Below are 13076 nucleotides of genomic sequence, written 5' to 3'. Positions count from 1 at the left end.
AAAATACTTGATGAGAATAGCTTTATACTGACCTAGTCACAACACACCATTTAGGCAATGAAGTTACTATAGTCTTTCCTTGCCACTTCTTCTCCCTGAAGTCTTCAAGCAAGCTAGAGCATTTTATTCACATGCTCGTTTCTCAAGTGATGGTGCTATTCAAACATCAGTAAATTTAAAAAGCAAGCATGTGAGCAAAAGCAGTGTAGAAAGTAAGTGTATATCTGCCAGTGGATATATATTACCTGAACACAATCCCACACAGTTCCTAGAACAAAAAGTAAAGGCTGGAACAGCAGTAATAAGAACAGAAACATATGCTTCTAACAAGGTAATTCTGGGTAACAAACCCTACACTGGGAAGTACAAACAGTTGAAATTTATAAAAATAAGTTTTAGAAATAGCTTACTTGTGAGAAGTTCTCTTCTTCATCATGCTGGCAGACACTCCTGCATGCCCTGTAACAGAGAAAGCAGCACATAAATGCCTGAGAAATGAACAGATTATGTTCATGCAGAGTGCTAAGAAAGGCTGCTGTTTTGAATGCCAAGATATAGATGAAGTGCTGCAATTCTATGGGAGTTAAATATCTAACAATAAAAAACAAGAATGTAAGTATCCTGAGTTAAAATCCTACAATTAATACACTTCTGGAGCTAAACTTGTATGAAATACACTTTTAACTTCTACTCAGATGTCAGATTAAAACAGATAGTGGTTGTGGTCAAGACCTGTATGTTCAAATTCCAAACACAACAATGGTGGGGGGAGTCCCACACCGGAGCCATTCTTTTAAGTGACAAATCTGAGGAACTGTCCCAGAATAAGGTGTCAAGAGAGGTAGTTTTGGAACAAACTGATAAATTTAACAGTAATAAGCCAGTAGGACCAGATGGTATTCACCTAAGTGTTCTGAAGGAACTCAAATATGAAATTGCAGAACTACTAGCCATGGTATGTAACCTATCACTTAAGTCAGCTTCTGTACCAGACGACTGGAAGATAGCTAATGTGACACTAGAGGTGATCTTAGCAATTGCAGGCCAGTAAGCCTACCTTCAGTACCAGGCAAGTTGGTTGAAATTATAGTACAGGACAGAATTATCAGACACCTAGATGAACACGATTAGATGGGGAAGAGTCAACACAGCTTTTGTAAAGAGAAATCATGCCTCACTAATCTATTAGAATTCTTTGAGTGGGTCACCAAACATGTGGACACGGGTGATCCAGTGGATATAGTGTACTTGGATTATCAGAAAGCCTCTGACAAGTACACTAAGCAGCCATGGGACGACAGGGAAGGTCCTCTAATAGATCAGTAACTGGTTAAAAAGACAGAAAATAAAGTAGGAATAAATGGCCAGTTTTCAGAGAGGTAAATAGTAGAGTCCACCAGGGATCTGTACTGGGACCAATGCTGTTCCAACGTCTTCAAAAATGATCTGAAAAAAGGGGTAAACAGTGAGGTGGCAAAGTTTGCAGATACAAAATTACTCACGATTGCAGTCTGCTTTGGGCTTAGATAAGAGTTACAAAGGGATTTCATGAAACTAGGTGACTGGACAACAAAACGGCAGATGAAATTCAGTGTTGATAAATGCAGAATACTACACATTGGAAAACAATTGCCACTATACATACAAAATGATGGGGTCTAAATTAGCTATTACCACTCAAGAAAGATCTTGGAATCATTCTGGATAGTTCTCTGAAACATCCACTCAGTGTGCAGCAGCAGTCAAAAAAGCTAACAATGTGAAGAACCATAAGGAAATGGATAGAAATAAGAGATTACATAATGCCACTATATGCCCACACCTTGAATGCCGCATGCAGTCCTGGTCATCCCATCTCAAAAAAGATACATTAGAAATGGAAAAGCTATAGAAAAGGGCAACAAAAATGATTAGGGTATGTAACAACTTCTATATGAGGAGAAATTTAAAAGACCTTGGGACTATTCAGAGTGAAAAAGAGATGACTAAGGAGATATGATAGAGGTCTATAAAATCATGAGCAGCATGGCGAAAGTGAATGAGGAAGTGTTGTTTACTCCTTATCATAACACAAGAACCAGGAGCCACCCAATGAAATTAATAGGCTACAGGTTTAAAACAAGCAAAAGGAAGTACTTCTTTATACAACGCACAGTCAACCTGTGGAATTGACCCAAAATATGCTACCTTATATTCTTAACTTTAGAATATATGGTATAGAATTAATATCAGCATTATGTGTGGTGTCACAGTACTTGTGATGGTCAACTTTCGCACAGTGTTGAACCTGACAACACCTTTATAAAGTTAAGTATTGTTCTCATTTTACAGGCATAAGCAGTGAGGGTTTACTTGCCCATCACTGGTCACACAGTAAGTGGCAAAACTGGGACAATACCCTAGATTTTCAACTCTTAACCCTGTGCTTAATCCATTAAACCAAGTTGCTTCTCCTGAGGACTTGAATAAGTGTTGAAGTCTTAATACTTACTGAAATATAGTTTAAGCCTGCCATGTTGGTTCATAAACAAAAAATAATGGGGTCCCAATGTAGAAATAAAATTAAATTATTTTAGGGAAAAAGTTAAACAGCACTAATTTAAAAAAAATCCACAGGATTTTTATATGGCCATCTTTGTTAATCAGAAATTAAAATAAAAGATCTTATGAGAAAATCTGAAAAGATAGTCTCTTGGATACCTGAAACTTGGCTGCTTCTGTCTTTAGGCATATAGGCCCAAAATGTTTGGCTGTATTACTGACCTCCATTCTAGCAAGTTATGTAGAGAAACAAAACTTAGTTAAGATATTTAATTGACTCATGAAATCTGTTTGAACACCAAGAACGGTAAAGAACAAATACTGTAAAATGTGAAATTAAGGCATCTAGTTAACTTTTCACTCTCAGTGCCTCCGGCTGACTAGTTCAAAATTTAATTTCTGGCTATTCAGCCCAAGCAGTAAGAACAATAATCATCATTGGAATATATGGATGTTTGTAAAGGAAATAAAATTCTTGTACCATGCAATGAAGTTCTTTCACACTTCTGCAGTAACCTGAAAAACCTATACTCCACACTCATTCTACTCCCATGTAAAAATAATAAAATTACTTACGTAAACATATGACTATACAAAATACATATTTATTGCATTGCCATTTAAAACAGCATTAAAAAGACTGGAAATGACCAGTTAAGGCAGTTGACAAAATATTTTATCATCTTTTCAGTTCACACTCATCAATTAACAGTACTGACACTGAAAAATTAAATGTGTTTCTAGAATGTATAAATTTAACTGACCCACAAGACAAAGTATTCCTGTCAATATTGTCATTAACTGAATGCAGGGTAACAGAATATTAAGTTACCTTAATTGGTTACTCCCAGTCTTCTGCAGTTAATTATTTTGTACCAGGGTAAGCTATTTTAAAAAATGGTACAACTTTAAAGTTGGAGATTAAAAAAAAAAAAAAAGCTCAGTGATATCTGGTTGGTATAGGAAAAGACAGTAACTTATCTCAGAATAACTGATGTTTGAGATGTGTTGTCTATGTATTCCACTCTTGGTGCTCATTAACCAGAGATCAGAACCTTGGCCTCTGCCTGCACCTTAAATGACCTCAACCACCTCTCCACCCCAAGGCATAAAAGGGCAAATGGGCCAACTACTTCTCAGTTCTTTTGCCAACCAAAATCCAAGTAACAATAGATTCAGATATAGCAGGGTAAGAAGGGCAGGTCATGGAATACATAGACAACATATCTTGAGCAGCAGTTAGTGTAAGGTAAGTAACAAGTCTTTTCTTCTTTGAGTGATTGTCCATACATACATCTTGGTGACTCAAGCAGAAACCTTGTGCTTGTGGGTAACTTGAGCCTTAACCAAATAATGACTGAAAAACCACTTTGCCAAAGCAAACGTAGGGTCTGAATGGATAGCACAGTGTTTTGTGACTATATGAATTGAACTCCAGATGGCAGCTCTACAAATGTAAGCAGTAGGGACATTTCTAAAAAGCTGCAGATGTAGTGTGATCTCTAATAGAGTGAGCTTTTATCTGGCCAGGAAAGATTAAGTTTAGCTATTTGATATTGTGAAATACAATATGAAATCCATCTGGATAACCTCTAGGAACAAATTGCTTCACCTTTCATTCTTTTGACATAGCAATGAATAATCTAGAAGAGACTGAGTTCTATAGCTAAATAAAGAGTATGTTAATGTCCGAGTGTAACTTTTCAGAATCACTAGCATGTTTTGAAAAGTAAACAGGTAAATTAACAGTCTGATTAACATGAAAATTAGAAGTTACTTCGGATAGAAACCTTAAATGAGACTCAACAGACCATATCCTTATGAAAAATGGTAAACGGTGGGCCTGCTGTTAAAGCTTTAATTTCTCTCCCACTCTAGTAAAAGTAATGATCAAAAACAATGTTTAAAAGGTGATGTAATGAACATGTAGCTAACGGTTCAAATGGGGGACCCACCAGACCAGCTAACATCATGTTAATTTCCCATTGGGGAAGGAGGTCTCAAATTTGAGGGAATACATGTACTAATCTCTTTAGAAACCTAGACACTGTAGAGGGTGAAAATATTCTGTGCTTTTGAATCTGCTGATGATAGGCACATACAGCTACTAGGTGAACATTTAAATAATGAATTGAAAGTCCAGATGATTTCATTGAGAGGATGAATGGAAAAGTCCATTAGGAAGGGTGAGGTATGCTGAGGTTCTGTCCAAATGGTAAATCTTTTCCAGTTGGCATTGTAGGTCAATCTTGGAGTCCAGTCCTTCCTTCCTACTATCAATCAAAATGCTCTGGACATCCCTGGAACAAGATTTCGCCCATCAATTAGGTAGCAAACATCCAAGCTACAAAGTGCAGAGACACTGGGTCTGGATGAAACATCTTCCCATTTAGTCACTTTGTCTTCAAGAATCATTAATGAACTGATCTTTATTTCTGTGAATGTATTAATTTGTAGTAATCATTTGCCAGATATCCTGACCAATTTTCATCCTATGGATTTTTTGAACTGTTCTACCTTATTCAGAATTTGTTATATGTGGTATATGAATGAAAATCCAAGTCACAAGGTCATGCCCTAAGATTGTGGCAAAATTTCATGTTTTTATCATAAAACCCACAATTCTTTCACAAATTTGATCATCTACTGAGAGTCCCTTTATAGACTGCCATTGGCATCACCTGGTTCTTTTGTTCAGCCTTTTGGTATTTCTTCCCACTGCTCTGATACCCTCTTCAATGACATGGTAATTTCATGATACAATTTCTTAAAAATTATAAGCAATTCAGAAATGGTACAGACAGAATGCTCAATTCGCCACAGCCTCTATGGCTTAAAACAATGTTGTAAAACCAGTATAAAAAAACCTACACATTTGCTTCCCTTGAGGGTGACTGCCACACATTTGTTCTCTACCTTTTTCATTGCCTTTCCTGAAAGATTCCAAACTATAAGCAATTCCAAAACAATTTAACATTTAATTTTCAAAATCAGTACAAGTTAAAGGCTTTAACCATCTGATTGCTTGATCCACCATTTCCTAAGCTCTTTACTCCTGGGGAGAATTCTGCGCCACTGCGCATGCACAGAATTTATGTCCCCTGCAGATTTATTTGCTTCCCTGCATAAAAATGACTTTCTGTCGGGGAAGGCAAAAAAGCAGTCATGCGACCCACCCCAGCAGTATGTTTCGGGTGCCCTGAATCACTGTGGGGCAGGAGGCAGGATTGGGGAAGACCCGGCTGGTGGCTCCTACCCTGAGCAGGGCTCAGCTGCTAGTCACAGCTGGGCTGGGGAGGACGGGACTTCCTCTTCCCCTGCACGGCATCCGGGACTGGGTCAGATCCACCCGCAGATTTCTCTCCTGGCTGCAGTAAGCTCTGTAAACTCCCCTTCCCCCCCATCCCCAATTCCTGCACCCATCACTCCTCAGCTGCCCAACCCCCAGGCATCCAGATACCCTCATACCCAGACCCTCCCACACTCAAAACCTCCCTGTACCTGAACCACCCCGACGAGCCACCTGCACCTGAATGCCAACCCCACCGAGCCCCAACCAGTTGCACCTGGATCCCCACCCCACTGAGCCCCACTCCCTCAGCATCTGGACCCCAAACTGAGCCCCCAACATCCAGAAGCCCCTGCCGAGCTCTATCCCCCCCACACCAACTCCACCCATTCCCCCCATTGAGCCCCAACCACCTTCACCTGGAGTCCCATTCCTGTTGCACCCAGAACCCCCAACAAGCCCCGGTGCATCCAGATCCCACACCCACACCCCCCACTGAGCCACCTGCACTTAGACTGCCCCACTCAGAACCCTCTTAACCCCCAACTAGATCCCCTCACATTAAACCCCTCCACACTTGGATACTGCCTTGCTGAGTGTGCCTGCCCACACAGAGGGGCAGGGCCCTAGGGTGTTTCTGGGGCAGGCCGGGTCCTTGCACTGTGTCAGCCTCACCACTGAGTCAGTGTCCCAGTGAGGAGCTGCACAGTGATCTCCCACCTCTGTGCAGCCAGTGGCCTGTGCTCCCCAATGCCATGCAGGAGCCTCCACATTTACTTGACAAATAAAATTTGCAGAGTTTTAAAATATTGTGCACAGAATTTTTAATTTTCTGGGGCAGAATGCCCTCAGGAGTAGCTATTGGTGGAAGTTTTCTCAGTATTTACAGCCATTTTCCATTTACAGCATTTGGTTTTATCCTTACATAAACAAGACCAAAACTACTATTTGCTTGTTACTATAGTGCAGGGGTAGGCAACCTATGGCTCGCATGTCGAAGGTGGCACCCGAACTGATTTTCAGTGGCACTCACACTGCCCGGGTCCTGGTCACCGGTCCGGGGGGCTCTGCATTTTAAATTTAATTTTAAATGAAGCTTCTTAAATATTTTTAAAATCTTATTTACTTTACTTACAACAATAGTTTAGTTATATATTATAGACTTATAGAAAGAGACCTTCTAAAAACTTTAAAATGTATTGCTGGCACGCAAAACCTTAAATTAGAGTGAATAAAGGAAGACTCAGCACACCATTTCTGAAAGGCTGCCGACCCCGGCTATAATGTTATCAGCCTGCCTGAATCTTTTGTTGCTCAACTGATCTTACAGTCGCTAAACTACCTAATCTTAACTAGCAAAATATATCCTGAGTTCTGCTAGCATCTTGCAGACCTTCATATTGTTGAACAAGTTTCAGAGTAGCAGCCAATTATTTGGGGAGGAAAACACTTGTAACCACTCTGTTGACACATTCCCCTCCCGCACTATGAAAAGAGAAACACTTTTTGTTACCACTACCATACATCTAGAGCAGGGGTCTCAAACACACGGCCCATGGGCCACATGCGGTCCGCGAGGTAATTTTCTGCAGCCCATGAGCCCCTCACAGCCCCCGCTCCCGCCTTCCCCCAGTGTTTACCTAGAGCAGCTCCGGCCCGACGCGCACCGGGGGCAGGGCAGGCTCCCTGTCTGCCTGCCCGCCCTGCCGCCGCGCCATGCCGGGAAGCAGCCGGAACATGGGGAAGGGGGGGCACATTGGTGTGTGTGTTGATGTTGCTTCAGGCACCGCCCCCAGCAGCTCCCATTGGCCGCGTTTCCCCGTTCCTGGCCAATAGGAGATGCTGGGGGCAGTACCTGAAGCAACAGCAATACACACACCCCGGAGCTGCGTGGGGGCAGGGCAGGGCAGGGCAGGGCAGGGCGGGGCAGACAGGGAGCCTGCCCTGCCCCCGGTGCGCGCCGGGCCAGAGCCCGCCCCCCGAACCCTTCCTGCAGCCGAACGCCCTGTCCTGAGCCTCTTGCCGCACCCTGCACCCTGACCCCCTGCCACACCCCTCCTGCACCCCAACCCATGCCCTGAGCCCCCGCCACACCCTGCACCCCGACCCCCTGCCCTGCACCCCGACCCCCTGCCCATAGCCTCTGTCGCACCCCACACCCCTCCTGCACCCCAACCCCCTTCCCTGAGCCGCCGGATGTACCTTGCACCCCTCCTGCACCCCAAACCACTGCCCTGACCCCCTGCCAGACCCCTCACCCCCTGCACCTCACACCCCAACCCACTGCCCTGAGCCCCTGCCACACCCCTCCTGCACCCCCTGGGGGCAGGGAAGGGGCGGAGTTGGGGTGGGGATTTCAGGGAAGGGATTGGAATGGGGGCAGGGAAGGGGTGGAAAGAGGCGGGGCAGGGGTGGGGCCTCATGGAAGGGGTGAAGTGGGGGCGGGGCCGAGGGCGGCGGGGGGGGGGGGGGAGGTGTCAGTAATGAGGCCCTCAGGCCAATGTACTAGTCCTCATGTGGCCCTCGTGGTCATTTGAGTTTGAGACCCCTGATATAGAGAACACACTAGCTGTAGCTAAAAGATTAGATACACATCTACCCCGATATAATGCGACCCGATATAACACGAATTCAGATATAACGCGGTAAAGCAGTGCTCGGGGGTGGGGGGGTGGGGGGTGCTGCGCACTCTGGCGGATCAAAGCAAGTTTGCTATAACGTGGTTTCACCTATAACGCGATAAGATTTTTTGGCTCCTGAGAACAGCGTTATATCAGGGTAGAAATGTACTAATAATCCTTACAGATGTACATCAATGCAAAATACAAAAAAGTGTGCACACATGTAGGGTAGGGGAAGGAAAGCAAGTGTTAAAAAAACACACATCCAAGTGATTTGCAACCGCATTTTTGAACCTTTAGAAAAAGTTGATAGAGGTTTACCAACAAAAGTGGCATACTTGTTAAAAATATGCCCTTCTTCCCCCAACCGCCACAGGAACACGTCTTTTTTGTGAGATGGTAAGAACTAATCAATCAGTTATATGACAAACTGTTTTTTCCCTTTTACTAAAAAAAGTGCTTAAAGTACCCAGGATCTTAAAACATCAATTCCCATAATTTTAAAATGACTGTAAGAAAATTGCCATATTCCCAGCTTGCTTGATGTATTTGTGAATTCCTAGTGGATGATGGTCCATATGCTTGAATGTGAAGCTATGTACTATGGACTTAGATTGAAAACTGCTCTAAAAAGGTGTGAAAGGACCCTATTTTCTGTTGTGGTTTTTTTTTCTATTGCAGTAGCATGTGGGAGCTCAATCAGGGATCATGTCCTGAAGCAGCTGGCATTGGCTAGGATGTATCAGAAAACAGGATACTGGGCTAGATGGACATTTGGTCTGACCCAGTATGCCCATTATTATGTTCTTAAATAAGTGCTAACACTGAATCCCAGCAATGGAACCAAGGGCCAGATTTTCAGACAGACATGCAACTTGGCTGCCTTTGCACGGGCAGGTACTGCACAAATAGGATAAGTGACCAATAAAATCAAGAGTAGATACAGCTGTTGAATTTTTCTCCTCACTGGACTGATATTTGATGTTTAGAAAGTAATTTGTCCCTAAGCAGAATGATAGCTCTACGAGCAAAACAATAATATCCAATAGTCCTCCAATTACATCAAACATTGGTCTTTCAATTTTGCCCAATTCACTGTGGCAAGCTCACAATAAAAGTGTGTGAATAATAATCTTCTCTTTGTAGCACACATTCCAGGACAAATTTATTTAAAATACTTTTAAATTGCTCTGGTGATGTTTTGAGGTATATTTTATTTCTATGCAAGTCTTTTCTTTATGCAAATTTGCCCTTTAAAAGTACTTATGAATAAAAAAAATTATGAAATAATTTACCAGGATCTTAATCCTATTCCACTGATCATCACTTAAGGAAGACCCAAAAATCTTGTACTGCCAGAGTGTCAAATAAATTGTGCAGAAGAAATAATTTCTATAAATATTAATCAAAAACTAATTCTCTAGCTACTTTTGGATTATTTTAGATACAAACCTATTTGCATAGGTTTGTATAACATATGATTTAGTGAGCCTGAGAAAAGCTTATAATGCTTGATGCATTTTACTGAAAAGCATCTTAAAAAATGGCACTACAGTCTTTTTTCCCTGCAAATATCATTTTAAACATTACTGAAAATTGGTTGGCTTTTGGAGAGCAAGGGAGTTGATAGTACCTGATGTTTGTGGGTAAAGGTTTTGATCAAGGCAGAGTTTTGCTGGAAGCTGATACTGTTTAGTTTTGTTTCTTTAGGCACCTTTGACAGAAGCGTGTTAGATAGGTTTTCTGTACATTCTACTAGAAATCAAACAAGCAAGTGTAGTGCAGTCAGATCCCGTACAAGCTTCCTCACACCATTCCCAACCTCAAGTTAACTCTTAATTTCTAATCCTCTCTTCAGCAGAGAGACTTCCAAACACACTAAGTAGGGCAGCAGTTTTGTGGTGTGAACAATTTACGTCATTCACTGACGCTACTTTTGATTTGTGATCTAAACAGTATTTAGAGAATGAACAGTGAGTGGCTAATTCATTAAAAAAAAATAAAAAAAAACCACTGATAGCAATTTCAATATCAGTATTTCACCAGACATTTAATAAGTGGAAAGATCAGTGTGTATGTTTTTCAGTATAAATAAAGTTTGGTCTCAGGCAGTAATTGGTATTAAAGCAGCCAACATTAATGAATTTATCACAAGGGAGCTGTCAGATTTTACAACGCATGAATGCTATTTCCATTAAATGTGAAAAGGTTTAGATTCACATCACTTGCTGCAGTTTCTGTACTACTTTGATAATTACACAAAACAGCATACTACTGTTCCACTTGAGATACTGCTTTCAGGATTAGCTTCCTCCAGCTACCTACATAAGCTTTCAGAATTTACTTTGCAACTGGAACGGTTAGAAAAAAAAAAATCTCAGCTATTTATTATATATTCAGCAAAGTTAATAAAATCATACTGTGACAAGGGACACTCCTTCTGTCACCTGGGTGTTATACTGCAATCTTTTCTGGTCCTGGCGCCTCCTGTAGGTTGCTACCTGTAGGTGGCTCAGCCCTCCAGCCAAGTCACAGTCAAAAAGCAAATCTCTCCCAGGGGTAGCAAAAGTCCAACAAGCTACCTGCCCTCACTAGGGTTTTCAGCCCCGTCTCTTGGCCTTTTAAATCTCACCTTTCACTTGGGCTTCTAAAAGAGCCTTGTCCCCTTCTCGGGGCATAGGTCACTTTCCCAGTGGTGGGTGGAAGAACTCAGGCCTGCCCACTACTCCAAGTCCCAACCCGGGGACCCTATAAACAGCAGCCATGTACCGCTGCTCTGTTTGCTGCTGTTATTCCCTGGGCTTTTTCCCCCCATGTGGTCCTGTTCCTTTCATTGGTTACCTTAGGGTTTCCGTTTTCATGTCCTCTTTCCCAGGTCCTGTAAACGCGACCTATTAACACCTTTGGTCATTCCTTGCCTCTCTGGTCCCACCCATGAACTGACCTGATCAGGCCCTGCAACTCCTTTTATCTGACCCTGCTGTGCTCTGATAGAAGCAACCAATGCAGCCTTTCTAGGCAGGCCTGGGGGATCAATTTTAACTGCTCATTCCTGGGGTGGGGTGGGTGGGGCAGGAAAGCGGTGCCTCCAGCAGGGGGCCTCAAAGGACCTGGTACACCCCATCACATACCTCCCCCGACACCCAATCCCAAAGAAGGGATTTAGGGTTGTGGGCCTATCTGAAGGTTAATGTCCCGTCCTATGCAGTTTTTGCCCTGCTTGCTCAGGGTCTCCTGCATTGGCAATATTAGTACTTCTGCTACAAGCTTCCTTCATTTTTATTATGGTTGACCAAACAAGGAAAATTTGCCTGACATCCTCATTTCAGGAAACCTTGCATCCTGTTAGTTCACTGCCAAAATTTAAATGAATTACAGTGGTGTGCACAATTAAATAAGCCTAATTGTCAGTAGAAGCTCTTCCGGGGGCGGAGGAGAGAAGAGGATGAACATGTCCTCCTTTCTTCCTGGCATCCAGCTACCAGGGAGGAGGAGATTAAGGAATTACCCATTTGCCAGAAGATTCAGCAAACAAGTCCTTGGAGATAACTGAAGGAGCAAGAGAAACTGTTACTGTGCAAAGGGGATCCACAAGGGTACCTGAGGAGAAAAGCTTTGTGATCCAAGAAGTATTCCTTGGATTGAGTGCTTCCACTCTGGCGAACAGAGCACCAGGATAGGAAAAGTTAAAGTGAATTGTTTAGCATTCCCTCCTCTCTTTTTCCCATGATGCTATTGTGTCAGGTGGCTGGCTCTTGGGAGGTTCCATGATCCATGTTGTAAAACGCTCTGTTAGGCACCATTTCTACCAGTGGCTGACAGAGGAGAGCCTACATACACAATGCTGCAACAGGGAAAGCCCAGGGTGAAGGGGACAAATTGGGAAGAGTATGGAGGCTGAAAAAGCAGTGTTGCAATTAGTTCACCTCTTCAGACTTCTTTACTGAATTCTTTTCTTCCATTCTGATATAGCAAAGGCAAACTGAGACTGCAAATCAGTCTGAGACACCATTAATTAATACTCTACAAAGTGAAGAATAAAATGTTGAGCCTAATGGGAGAAAGAGTAGAACCAAACAGGAAGACCTAAATTTTTGAAGTGACCATTGATTTTAAATGCCCCAATTCTTAAATCCCTAAGGTGCCGGACTCTCAGAAGGAGGGTACTCTGTACTTTCTCAAAACTAGGTCCTTTAAGGCATTTCACTTTATACACCCAAAAGTTATTTGAAAGAATAGGTGAATGCTTCTGTATCTGGACTGACTACCTCTTCCTGCCTGACTGAGAATGGAATGCCCTTTGTCTATACTGGTGGCAGTTAACCTTCACTGAAAATTAACTGCCATTTCTTAGACTGCTGCTGACAACTATCATTGTGTCAAAAAACAGGTATTCTGCTATAGCCAACTGGAGGAAAAAACTAGATTTATTATCTGAGACAAAAATACTTTGATTTTGAAACAGTGATGTTACTTTTCTGGATGGCTAAGAGTATTAGAGCTGCATGAACGTATGATAGGTATGTAACTGCTGGGTTTAGCCATGCTCACATACAGGTTGGCAGCAGCCCTTATGCAATGTTTTTTGCAATCCTAACGATGACTCTAGAAAGTCTCTCAGGAAC

General features: G+C 42.5%; 1 protein-coding gene across 5 annotated transcripts in view; it reads right to left on the bottom strand.

Moving 5' to 3' along the window:
* Positions 1-13076, bottom strand: part of SPIN1 (spindlin 1) — a 118191-nt gene that overhangs the window by 26388 nt on the left and 78727 nt on the right. For all 5 annotated transcript variants that reach the window (XM_054031728.1, XM_054031732.1, XM_054031730.1 and 2 more), the window contains exon 3: positions 411-459. In XM_054031728.1, coding sequence (XP_053887703.1) covers positions 411-459 — 49 coding nt within the window. The remainder of the gene's footprint in view (positions 1-410; positions 460-13076) is intronic.

This window comes from Malaclemys terrapin, chromosome 6 (genome assembly GCF_027887155.1).
Source record: "Malaclemys terrapin pileata isolate rMalTer1 chromosome 6, rMalTer1.hap1, whole genome shotgun sequence".
NCBI classification, from domain to species: domain Eukaryota; kingdom Metazoa; phylum Chordata; order Testudines; family Emydidae; genus Malaclemys; species Malaclemys terrapin.
The sequence above is the reverse complement of the archived record's forward strand: the minus strand, read 5'-3'. Positions and strand labels throughout refer to the sequence as shown.